At 44.0% G+C, this 13,458-nt stretch overlaps 1 protein-coding gene across 1 annotated transcript; it reads left to right on the forward strand.

Annotated features, from left to right (window-relative positions):
• Window positions 1-8,195: 8,195 nt before the first annotated feature.
• LOC311104353 (ferritin, middle subunit-like) lies at window positions 8,196-11,893 on the forward strand. Its single transcript, XM_084146168.1, has 4 exons — window positions 8,196-8,591; window positions 8,905-9,051; window positions 10,876-11,001; window positions 11,359-11,893. The coding sequence occupies exons 1-4, from the start codon at window positions 8,490-8,492 to the stop codon at window positions 11,512-11,514; spliced, it is 531 nt and encodes a 176-aa protein (XP_084002294.1). The 5' UTR covers window positions 8,196-8,489; the 3' UTR covers window positions 11,515-11,893.
• The last annotated feature ends 1,565 nt before the right edge of the window (window positions 11,894-13,458 follow it).

The following is a 13,458-nucleotide window of genomic DNA, read 5'->3' on the forward strand; positions in this document are numbered from 1 at the left end:
TATGCTATTTAAACATGTGCTATAACAGAATTAAACGTCACAGCCTTAGAGGAGCAAAGTTCAATTCCTTTTAAATAAAATGTAGACCTAGGCTATTTCTTAATTAGCCTATTATCAGAAAGCATGTTCAAGTTCTTCGTATTTTCTTCTAAGGATATAATACACACACATTTTGCAACAATAACAGCTGTATTTAAACTGTAGCACTGCTTTTGGTTAATACTGTTTTAAATGTTACCAATAAAATGTTACTTTGTAACAAACATTGATTTCTTCAGGTCATGTGTGAGTGTGATCATCATCAACATGCGGTTGGACAGGGACCTTGGCAAAGTCTCAGCTCACTCAACATATAGCTGCAGATGACCCTATGCCTGTTAGCTCTTATGGGAAGGAGCTGACTATCCCCTCTGACTTTAAAGCTCATAGGGGGCTTGGGCTAATGCACCTAAATGTGTGAAGTATTATTTAAAAAATGGACACAATTGACATTTGGGTACAGGACTCATTTCAAGACATTCTGGTTCTCTCGGAAACATGGTTAAATGGTTCTGACTCTGATAAAGACATTGAAGTAAATGATTATAATGTATTTAGATGTGACAGATTACAGAAAGGAGGAGGAGTGGCCATATATGTAAAATCTAATTTCATGGTGTACCAATATTTAAATATTTCTGTTCCCAAGAAATGTGAGCTCCTGGTTGTAGATGTGTCTATAAACCAGAATACACATTTATTTGTTGCCGGGATTTACCCCCCTCTGCCATGGCGGATGCTATTGGTACTATATCCGAGTGTTTAACACCTTTTTTGTCCTCGGAGATAGTCATTTTAGGGGATTTGAATTTGGATTGGCTATTCCCAGCCTCAAATCAATTTAAGAGTATTTGCATTGATTTTAATCTGACTCAATTGATCTCAAAACCCACACGGCTAAATTCTTCATTTTTACTATTTTCTACATTGTAGAATAGTAGTGAAGACATCAAAACTATGAAATAACACATGGAATCATGTAGTAACCAAAAAAGTGTTAAACAAATCAAAATAAATGTTATACTGTATTTGAGATTCTTCAAATAGCCGCCCTTTGCCTTGATGACGGCTTTTCACACTCTTTGAATTCTCTCAACCAGCTTCACCTGGAATGCTTTTCCAACTATCTTGAAGGACTTCCATACTCATCCAAAAACATCTCAATTGGGTTGAGGTTGGGGATTGTGGAGGCCAGGTCATCTGATGCTGTCACGACTTCCTCCGAAGCTGCCACCTCTCCTAGTTCGGGCAGGCTTTGGCATTCGCTGTCACCGGCCTTCTAGCCACTCCTCATCTAATCATTCCATTTGTTTTGTCTTGTTTATTACACACACCTGGTTCATATCCCCTCATCAGTACCTGTATAAGTGTTCCCTCTGCCCCCTTGTCTTTGTGTGTGATTGGTTATTGTGGAGAGTAGTGAAGCTCGGTGGAGCTCCTTGTATTTTGTATCGCCAGGTTAGTTCCCTGTGTGCCTTGTGTTTTCCAGTGCGCCTGTTTTGCGCACTGGAGTGTTTTTACGTGTTATTGCTTAACTCTGTGGTTACGGAATAAAGCCGGTTATTCTGTGATTTACCCTCCTGCGCCTGACTCCTTCAACATCACCTCATCACAGAATCACACACCCAAGACATGGAGTCAGCAGGAGAGGAGCACAGGTCCGGGAGCATTCGACGATGCTAGCCAGCTTGGGAGAAGCGATGGATCGGGTTCTCCAGGTCGTCCAACGCCTGGAGAGGAGAGGACCTGATCTTTCGGGACCAGCTGAGCGACCGGATCCAGCCACCCACACTCCAGCACCCAGAGGGATTCATATATCCGGACCACGAGATTTTGACAGGACAGCTGCCCTCTGCCAGGGATTCCTCCTACAACTGGAGTTATACCTCTCGAACATCAGCCCGGCTTCATCGGAGCGGGAGAAGGTGTCCGCCCTCGTCTCCTGCCTCTCGGGGAAAGCCCTGGAGTGAGCCAACGTGGTCTGGAGTGAAGGAGGAGCCGCGTTGGACAACTACGGGGAGTTCGCTTGCCTCTTTCGGGTGTCTTCGATCATCCGCCTGAAGGTAGAGAGGCGGGCGAGCAGCTGGTCCACCTGAGGCAGGGGACGAGGAACGCGCAGGACTTCGTCCTGGAGTTTCGTACTCTAGCTGATGGGTCCGGGTGGAATGAGCGGGTCCTCATCGACCACTTCCGGTGGACGTCCGAAGGGAGCTAGCCTGCCGGGACACCACGTTGTCCTTCAATCAACTGGTGGACATGGCCATCCGGTTGGACAACCTGCTGGCTGCTAGAGGACGTCCTGGAAGGGGCCTGCCCGTTCCACCCCCACCAACCCGGATCCCGAGATGATGGAGCTGGGTGGAGCGGCGATCCGGGAGAGCGGAGGACGACAGCGCCAGTGTCACTCTTGTGGCACGAGAGGACATTTTCCTGCACGCTGTCGTCAGTGTTCTTTAAGGTATGGAGGCGGCAGGCAGGGCACTCTCGCATCACCCCAGGTATTGAACACCCACACTCGTTCAGAGCCCTCTGCTGTGCACTGTACCCTACACATCCACTTTATCATAAGATACTCTACCTCAGGCGAGCAAAACCTCGAGACTTCCTTAGTATTTGATTTTGTGCACCAGCTGTTGTTTACAGATATACACAGACCGCCACCCCTTGTCTTACCGGAGACAGCCGTTCTATCCTGACGATGTAGCGTATAGCCCGCTAGCTGTATGTTGTCCATGTCGTCGTTCAGCCACGACTCGGTGAAACATAAGATATTACAGTTTTTAATGTCCCGTTGGTAGGATAACCGTACTCTTAGGTCATATAATTTATTTTCCAATGATTGAAGATTGGCTAACAGGATTGATGGAAGAGGCAGTTTACTCGCTCGCCATCGAATCCTTACGAGTCATCCCGACCTACGTCCACGATATCTCCGTCTCTTTCTCCTGCGAATGACGGGGATTTGGGCCTTGTCGGGTGTCTGTAGGATATCCTTCGCGTCCGACTCGTTGAAGAAAAAATCTTTGTTCAATACGAGGTGAGTAATCGCTGTCCTGATATCCAGAAGCTCTTTTTGGTTATAAGAGACGATGGCAGAAACATTATGTACAGAATAAATGACAAATAACGCGAAAAAACACACATCTTCTCCGGCTCTACTTCCATTGACTTCCTGTCGCGCTTCCTCTTCCGTCTTTGCTTGAGTCTTCAGAATGCTGAGTCACAATGACAAAGAAGAAATATAGCCAGGGTAGAGCCTGGGTCAGTCCACAATGTAGAAAAACAAACAGGAGGCTATGACATGAATAAGAGTGGGAGGGAACATTAGGAAGAGGGGGGAGGGGGAAAGAGTACAGACAAAAACACTGTGTCACCCTTCAGAACGTCAATATAAAGAGTTCTGTAATGGTTAACCATTTACAGTATTACTTAACTGTTTATACCTTTGTGCGGCTGGTCACATGATGGACCCGCTCGTGACTTTAACAACTTAACACAGGTTCCGTGGGTTGAACATTCCAGAAAGGATTTGCATAAAAAAATTAAGAAAATTATTTGTAAAATGCCATTTTAATGCTATGTTTGCCCCTCTGCTAAAACAAGGTCACTTAGAACAACCTGGACTCAGGGGTAGACGTAACATTGTAAATGTAAATCCGGGATACTCCAATTAGTATGATATGTTACGTTTTGTATGGTATGTATTCATTTGTGGATGTCCATCATCCATTTTGTATGCTATGTTACAAATTACAATTCGTATGATATGTTATGAATTGCAACTTGTACAACATGTTGCGAATTGCAATTTCTAGAATATATTAGGAATTTGCTAAACATATGATATGTTACGAATTCCAATTTGTTGTGGCTAACGTTAGCTCGGTGGCTAGGAGGATAACGTTAGCTATGTGGCTAACGTTCGCTAGGCTAGGGCTTAGGGGTTCAGGTTAGGGTTAAGGTTAGGTGTAAGGTTAAGGTTAGGAGTTAGGAGTTAGGTTAAAGGGTTAAGGTTAGGGTTCGGGGAAGGGTTAGCTAACATGCTAAGTAGTTGCAAAGTAGCTCAAAAGTAGTAAATAGTTGCAAAGTTGCTAATTAGCAAAAATGCTAAAGTTGTCCGTGACGAGTTTGAAGCGAACTTGTTATACGCTCACCCAAACTTATCCTTTAAGCATGACACATCATTTAGTCAAAAAGTGGTCACTTTTCACAACAACAAAAAAAGTGGGTTAAATAAAGGTTTAATTAATTAATTAATTTTAAAAAAGAATTCCAAGTATGTCACAGACCTTTTGTAACACCGGTTTAAGCATAGGTCTACTGTCACTCCCAACAGTCTGAAGAGGCTTCGTCTCATTGTCTCCAAAACGTTGTTTGCGCTCATAATTAAAACATTACGCTATAAAGTGAGGTTCAGTCTAGAACAGTTGATCAAAGTAACAGAGAGCAGTGCACACACTTCAAGGGCTATCTATGTTGAAAGACCCTTACCCCCATTTGAAGCAGCTTTATCATTTTTCAACAAACAATGAACCTAGATAGTAGCTATGACAAACTGATAGATAGAGCCTGTTTTGGGTTACATATTAGGAAAAGGGGGGTTCTGTTCTCAAACAATTGGAGTAGAGGCGCTACCTTACATACTAGGCCAGTACAGACCAGGGGCAGTATAAATGTATCAAGCCTGTTGTCAGAATAGGATTACATGTAATGTTATTCAGTGTGATCTAAAAGGCAAAACTGATCCTGAATCAGCACTCTTAATCTGAGACACTTGAAACCTAATGCCCCAGAATACCTAGTTCTTATGAATCCCAATGATGTTGCAGCTACATGGCTGTAGTGAGCAATAACCCAGCACCCTGAAAGAACCATGTCAGCAGTTATGGAAAATCAGGTTGAAATTCAAATCAAATCAAATTTTATGCACCGAATACAACAGGTGTAGACATTACAGTGAAATGCTTACTTACAGCCCTTAACCAACAATGGTTAAGGGCTTTTTTATAAAAAAAGTAAAATAAAACAACAACAAAAAAGTGTTGAGGAAAAAAGAGCAAAAGTAAAATAAAATAACAGTAGGGAGGCTATATATACAGGGGGATATTGGTGCAGAGTCAATGTGCGGGGGCACCGGCTAATTGAGGTAGTTGAGGTAATATGTACATGTGGGTAGAGTTAAAGTGACTATGCATACATAATGAACAGAGTAGCAGCAGCGTAAAAAGATGGGGTGGGGGTGGGGGGGGGCAGTGCAAATAGTCCGGGTAGCCATGATTAGCTGTTCAGGAGTCTTATGGCTTGGGGGTAGAAGCTGTTGAGAAGTCTTTTGAACCTAGACTTGGCACTCCGGTACCGCTTGCCGTGCGGTAGCAGAGAGAACAGTCTATGATTAGGGTGGCTGGAATCTTTGACAATTTTGAGGGCTTTCCTCTGACACCGCCTGGTATAGAGGTCCTGGATGGCAGGAATCTTGGCCCCAGTGATGTACTGGGCCGTACGCACTACCCTCTGTAGTGCCTTGCGGTCGGAGGCCGAGCAGTTGCCATACCAGGCGGTGATGCAACCAGTCAGGATGCTCTCGATAGTGCAGCTGTCTAATTTTTTGAGGATCTGAGGACCCATGCAAAATCTTTTCAGTCTCCTGAGGGGGAATAGGCTTTGTCGTACCCTCTTCACGACTGTCTTGGTGTGTTTGGACGATGATAGTTCGTCGGTGATGTGGACACCAAGGAACTTGAAGCTCTCAACTTGTTCCACTACAGCCCTGTCGATAAGAATGGGGGCGTGCTCAGTCCTCTTTTTTTTCCTGTAGTCCACAATCATCTCCTTTGTCTTGGTCCCGTTGAGGGAGAGGATGTTATCCTGGCACCACACGGCCAGGTCTTGGACCTCCTCCCTATAGGCTGTCTCATCGTTGTCTGTGATCAGGCATACCACTGTTGTGTCGTCTGCAAACGTAATGATGGTGTTGGAATCGTGCCTGGCCATGCAGTCATGGGTGAACAGGGAGTACAGGAGGGGACTGAGCACGCACCCCAGAGGGGCCCCCGTGTTGAGGATCAGCGTTGCAGATGTGTTGTTACCTACCCTTATCACCTGGGGGCGGCCCGTCAGGAAGTCCAGGATCCAGTTGCAGAGGGAGGTGTTTAGTCCCAGGATCCTTAGCTTAGTGTTGAGATTTGAGGGAACTATGGTGTTGAATGCTGAGCTGTAGTCAACGAATAGCATTCTCACGTAGGTGTTCCTCTTGTCCAGGTGGGAAAGGGCAGTGTGGAGTGCAATAGAGATTGCATTATCTGTGGATTTGTTGGGGCGGTATGCAAATTGGAGTGGGTCTAGGGTTTCTGGGATAATGGTGTTGATGTGAGCCATGACCAGCCTTTCGAAGCACTTCATGGCTACAGACGTCAGTGCTACGGGTCGGTAGTCATTTAGGCAGGTTATCTTAGTGTCCTTGGTCACGGGGACTATGGTGGTCTGCTTGAAACATGTTGGTATTACAGACTCAGTCAGGGACATGTTGAAAATGTTGGTGAAGACACTTGCCAGTTGGTCAGCACATGCTCGGAGTGCGTCCTGGTTACACGTCCTGGTTATCCGTCTGGCCCTGCGGCCTTGTGAATGTTGACCTGCTTAAAAGTCTTACTCACATTGGCTACGGAGAGCGTGATCACATAGTCATCCGGAACAGCTGGTGCTCTCATGCATGCTTCAGTGTTGCTTGCCTCGAAGCGAGCATAGAAGTGGTTTAGCTCGTCTGGAAGTCTTGTGTCACTGGGCAGCTCGCGGCTGTGCTTCCCTTTGTAGTCTGTAATAGCATCTGCGTCATCTGACCACTTTTTTATTAACCGAGTCACTGGTGCTTCCTGCTTTGGTTTTTGCTTATAAGCAGGAATCAGAAGGATAGAGTTATGGTCAGATTTGCCAAATGGAGGGCAAGGGAGAGCTTTGTATGCGTCTCTGTGTGTGGAGTAAAGGTGGTGTAGAGTTTTTTTTCCTCTGGTTGCACATTTAACATGCTGGTAGACATTATGTAGAACGGATTTGAGTTTCCCTGCATTCAAGTCCCCGGCCACTAGGAGCGCTGCCTCTGGATGAGCGTTTTCCTGTTGTTAGGAAGGTTACCTTATTACTGTATATTTTAATTTTCATTAGCTGATAACTGTTTTCCACTTCACAGTTTTAGCTTAATAACATGTGTATGGTTAGATGTATGTAGCTAGTGATTTTGTGTAGTTATTTGGAGGCTAATGTGATCAACTTTGACAATATGTCATTTGAAACCAAAAGGTGTATCATCAAATTCCTTTTCTACAAAAGCCAACATTTCTGTCGCTCTCCACGTACTCTATTCCTATACTTCAAATTGAATTGATATATTTTTTAAAGTGTGATAAACCCTGCAGTTTTTCTTTTGACTGCATTCTGAAAAAGGTAAATAATTAGGCTACATATGCTATTGAAACATGTGCTCTTAGAGAATGAAACAGACGTTTACAGAACTGCGTCACAGTCATAGAGGAGCAAAGTTAAATTCCTTTTATAGCCTAAATAAAATGTAGACCTAGGCTATTTCTCAATTAGCCTATTATTAGAATTAATGTTCAAATTCTTCCTATTTTCTTCTAAGAATATAAAACACACACATTTTGCAACAATAGCCGCTGTAGTTAGACCTGAGCTGTAGCACTGCTTTTGGTTGATACTACTTTTTCAGATGTTACCAATAAAATGTTACTTTGTAATGAACATTGATTTCTTCAGGCTGAGATGAAGAGGTGGAAGCGAGAGGATTTACCGAACCCTAAATCTGTCCGCGTGAGATAAACCCGTTTATGAGAGTGTAGAATTACCTGAGGCTTTTTATCGAATAGAAGTTTCGTAATGTTTAAGCTTTTACAAATGTACTGATATATGTGGATGCACGTGGCATTCTGGCAACTTTGAGAAAAACTACGTTTAGTTGTGCCTGTTGTTCACACGCGTACCTGCCCTCTCATAGGCTAGAATGGTCCCACCTGATCATGCCTGTCTTCAATCATAGAGCACATATATTTCCATTGTTAGAGCGGTCACTCGGCTATCTTGTCAATATAATACATCATCTTTGCTTTAGGTCATGCATATGAGTGAGATCGTCATCAAATGATCCGCCTCTTTTCTGTTGAAATTCTAAACGTGATTGGCTGCGCTCTGTGAGGGTCGATTTCACTGACGCATTCCGTTTGGAACAATAAATAGAGCGAACAAGGCTTCTTCACCTCCACATCTCTGGGAAGACGCATGAAGAAGTTCTTGCTTCAACAGTGATTGAACGGAACTCTTCTGCCCTATATAACATTCTGGATTGATAACGTAACACTTACTAGAACTCTAATAGTAAAATAGTGTAAGTAACTCTATTTTTGTACCGTTCATTTTGATATAAAAGGAGAAAATCTGCCAAAATGGTGTCTCAGGTCCGCCAGAACTATCACCGCGATTGCGAAGCTGCCATCAACCGGATGATCAACATGGAGATGTTTGCCTCTTACACCTACACTTCGATGGTAAGGAGACTGCAATTGGCTACCAAGCTGACCATTTTGTTGCTCTACCTAGTCTTTTTTTTTCGTCTGACTTTTCTGTAGGCCTAGGCAAATAACAGCCTTCAGGTAGACCTATCATTCAAATAAATCTGATAAATCTATCCTAGGACAAAGTGTAACTCCTCCTTGATAGGTTAATTGGCAAATTACTAAGTAGGCTAATGAGTTTCAGGATCATATTGCTGTGTCAATCAAGTTTAGATGCCACAATAACAGAGTGCTGAGTCATGTTTGACATGTCTTTCTAACCACACTTTTGTGTCTATCCACCCAGGCTTTCTATTTCTCCCGTGACGATGTGGCTCTGCCTGGCTTCGCTCATTTCTTCAAGGAGAACAGCGACGAGGAGCGCGAGCACGCCGACAAGCTGCTTTCCTTCCAGAACAAGAGAGGTGGACGCATTTTCCTCCAGGACATCAAGGTGAGGTCCCTGAGCGTCGAAACACACAAGTTGTATACTGCGCAACAACAAAAAAACTTCAAATTCTTCAGAAACGAGGGTTCTCTGGTAGAAATTGTTCTTAAAGGATTCTATCTCGGTTGAAAAGGTTCGACCTGGAACCAAGTGGTTGATCTATAATCTATGGGAAAAAAAGACAGAAATAATATTTTTTCTAATACTGTAGACTTCAACTTGTTTTGATGAGTAATCATTCATGTTAATACTGAGTTCATTGTAAGGCACGCCCTGTGTGGCTACCCTGGTATTACAGCAAGGTGGCCAGAGGAGATAATGTCTTGACTGCTTAGTTCTAAACACACTGCCTCCATTCCTTCATAACCACTGAACTGAAAGAGCATGAGGGGTGTAACTCGAGCCACTATCAAACTCTCCCAATGTTAATATAATATTCACTCACTGGCCAGTTTCAAATTAAATTATATTGGTCACATGCGCCGAATACAACAGGTGTAGACTTTACAGTGAAATGCTAACTTACGAGCGCATCCCCAACAATGCAGAGTTAAAAAGGAAAAATATTTGCTAAATAAAAAAGGAAATGGTAACACAAAAATAATAACGAGGCTATATACAAGAAGTACCAGTTCCCGAGACAATGTGCAGGGGTACGAGGTAGTTGAGGTAATACAGTATGTACATGTAGGTAGGGGTAAAGGTGACAAAGCAATCAGGATGTGTGGCCTCAATATGCGTGTGTTTTGTGTGAGTGAGCGTATGTAGTGTTGGCGTGTGCATAGTCAGTACAAAATAAACAAGTAGTGAAGGGGTTAAATGTATTAGGTACACCCATCTACTCTGACCCCACCCCCCTTTGCCTCCAGAACTGCCTGCATTTTACAAGGTTCCACAGGGATGTTGGTCCATGCTGATGCGATGGCATCAGGCAGTTGCTGCAGATTGTATGGCGGTATATTCATGCTGCGAACAGCCCGTTCCATCTCATCCCAAAGATTCTCTATTTGGTTGAGGTCTGTGGACTGGCAGTAAAGTAAACTGAACTCGCTGTCGTGTTCCAGGTGATGTTTTTCCACTCAATTGTCCACTGGAGCCTCTTGTTATTGTTTTTAGCTGATAGGAGTGGAACCCGGTGTGGGCATCTGCTGCAATAGCCCATCCGTGACAAGGATCGACGAGTTGTGCGTTCCGAGATGCGCTGTTATTTGTCCATTTTTGGCCCGCCTGTTAGCAGTTCTTGCCATTCTCCTTCGACCTCTCATCAACGAGCTGTTTTCGCCCACAGGACTGCCACTGACTGGATGTTTTTTGTTTGTCCACCATTCTTGTTAAACCCTTAATACTGTTGTGCGTGAGAACACAGGAGGGCGGACGTTTCTGAGATGCTGGCAACGACTTTCATACCACGCTCAGGTCGCTCGTTTTGCCCATCCAATCAAACAGTAACTGACTGCCTCAATGCCTGCTTTATATCGCAAGCTACGGCCACGTGACTCAGTCTGTAGGAGCGATCCATTTTTGTGAACTGGGTGGTTACCTAATACTGGCCGGTATACATTTTACGTATAGGTGGCCCCAGCAGGAGGTGAACCCACAACCTTTGGCATTGCAAGCGCCATGCTCTACCAACTGAGCCACACCGGACCCATTTATATGTGCTTCATAAACCTGAGCATATGTAGTTGTTCTTGTGACAGGATGAATTGACCCCATTGGTTCCAGTTTTGTGCCAGATATACTGATTTTTAAATGTCGACTTTTAGTCATGCATAGAAATACTTATGCTAGAACTCCCTAACCCTCCTGTGTTCCCTCTGTCCTGTGTAGAAGCCAGATCGTGATGAGTGGGGCAATGGCCTGGAGGCCATGCAGTTTGCTCTGCAGCTGGAGAAGACAGTCAACCAGGCCCTGCTGGACCTGCACAAACTTGCCACCGACAAGGTCGACCCTCATGTAAGTAATGTCCCCCATGTTATGGTGGAACCACACACATTAATGTACATCACATAGAATACTGCCACTGTACTGTCCCAGGAGCTGATCAGGTTGTTGTAGCTCTGCTAACTAATGACACAGGCTCGTGTGACCTGCCTCTTCACCCAAACACAATAGCCCACAGATGCACACAAACAGGATGCACACACTTTACACAGACAAAATGCAGCTCATGCAGGAGTCGGGACCGCTGCAAACACCTCATTGAGTTAGTTATCTGCCCTTATGTCATTACCACCAGGCTCCTGTGTGTTACTGCATCTACAGTAGTGTCTGTAGGCATTCTCTTGTCTGACCTGTGTTTTCCTCCTTTAGCTGTGTGACTTCCTGGAGTCCCACTACCTGAATGAACAGGTGGAGGCCATTAAGAAGCTGGGCGACCACGTCACCAACCTCACTAAGATGGATGCTGTCAAAAACAAGATGGCCGAGTACCTGTTTGACAAGCACACCCTGGAAGGCCAGAGCTAAACCACATCCAGGCTACAGCCTCCAGCCTCAGACCAGGACTCCTGGCTTCTCTGAGATATCCTACTGGCTTTACATTTCTAGGGAGGGCAGAGCGTTAAACTGGTACTGCGCAGTGCAACACAGCTGTAACATTGAGTTTGTTTTGTTGACAACACTATTTGATTTTGGAGGGAAGGCATCTTGTAAAACAATTATGTAAAAAAGTCACAAGTTGTTGCTGATGTTTTCTAAGTGTTGCCACCTGGAGTAATTTGATGTTGTATCAGTCTATTCAGGTGCTTTGCTCTGTCTTACTGAGCATCTCAATACCCAGTACACGGGTCATCTAAGTGTAACTAGTCATTTTTAATCTGCACCGAATAAAACCTTTTGCGCTGGATTCACTTTCTGTTTCTTAATACATATGCTAGTTGCATTCTTTGTTTTCGCTGTGGAAATGATTTAATACTGAATTGTAGACTTACTATTGACTTTGGTCATAACAATAGGGAAAAGTTAACATGAGATTTATAAAGGACATTACCTCTGACCACAGAGGGTGTCCTTCACCATATCTTGTAATAGTGCCATGTCAATTCAGGGTCCAACCGTCAACTCTAGGTCCATAACAGAGTGAAATGGGTAACTACAGTTGATGTAGCCTTTACTTGACCCTGCACATTTCAAAAGTGTATCATTAGATGGCCTAGGCGTCAATCAAACCGTTGCGCCCTGCTCGGTAAATCCATGAGCCAGCTGTTATGGCACAGTTCTCTTCGTTCATTTGAGTTGGTAATGCCCAGAGCAGCATGACAATTTCCATACTCCTGAATTTACCAACATCTTCAGTAATATACCCTCCCGTTGTATTTGTATTGTAATTGTTATGGAGCCCTATTAGCTGCTGTCAAGGCAGCAGTTACTCTTCCTGGGGTCCAGCAAAATTAAGGCAGTTATATACAATAAAAACAAGATTACAATTAAAAACAGATTTCACAACACATTAAGTGTTTGCCCTCAGGCCACTACTCTACTACCACATCTACAACACAAAATCCATGTGTGTGTGTCTGTAGTGTGTATGTTATCATGCATGTGTGTGTGTGTCTCTTCACAGTTTTTTAAATCAGATTTTACTGCTTGCATGAGTTACTTGATTTGGAATTGAGTTCCATGTAGTCATGGCTCTATGTAGTACTGTGCACCTCCCATAGTCTGTTCTGGACTTGGGGATTGTGAAGAGACCTCTGGTGGCATGTCTTGTGAGGTATGCATGGGTTTCTGAGTTGTGTGCTAGTAGTTTAAACCGACAGCTTGGTGCATTCACATGTCAATACTTCTCACAAATACAAGTAGTGATGAAGTCAATCTCTCCTCTACTTTGAGCCATGAGAGATTGACATGCATAATAATGTTAGCTCTCTGTGTACATTTAAGGGCCAGCCATGCTGCCCGGTTCTGGGCCAATTGTAATTTTCCTAAGTCCCTCTTTGTGGCACCTGACCACACGACTGGACAGTAGTCCAGGTGCGACAAAACAAGGGCCTGTAGAACCTGCGTTAAGATGGCAGAGCAGTGCTTGTGGTCCTCTGTAGCTCAATTGGTAGAGCATGGCGCTTGTAACGCCAGGGTAGTGGGTTCGATCCCCAGGACCACCCATACGTAAAAATGTATGCACGCATGACTGTAAGTCGCTTTGGATAAAAGCGTCTGCTAAATGACTTATTATTATTATTATGGACAGATGTCTCCCCATCTTAGCTACTGTTGTATCAATATGTTTTGACTAGGGGTGTATCGATTCGTTTTAACAACGATTCGATTTGTATCACGATTCGTGGTTGTCGATACGATTCAAGGACGATATTGGTTCATTTAGAACGATACGATCCGAAACGATTCAGTGACTTGAAATCGATTCAGTAACCTTTTAGCCAAAAATTCAACCAGTGTGACTGAAATAAA

This window comes from Coregonus lavaretus (genome assembly GCF_964263955.1).
Source record: "Coregonus lavaretus genome assembly, chromosome: 28".
NCBI lineage: Eukaryota > Metazoa > Chordata > Actinopteri > Salmoniformes > Salmonidae > Coregonus > Coregonus lavaretus.

Bases quoted from the DNA above. Each gene is read 5' to 3' on its own strand.
- LOC311104353 (XM_084146168.1), top strand. From the start codon at position 8,490: ATGGTGTCTCAGGTCCGCCAGAACTATCACCGCGATTGCGAAGCTGCC. The intron at 8,592-8,904 runs GTAAGGAGACTG...CTATCCACCCAG, and splicing joins CTTACACCTACACTTCGATG to GCTTTCTATTTCTCCCGTGA. The intron at 9,052-10,875 runs GTGAGGTCCCTG...TGTCCTGTGTAG, and splicing joins TTTTCCTCCAGGACATCAAG to AAGCCAGATCGTGATGAGTG.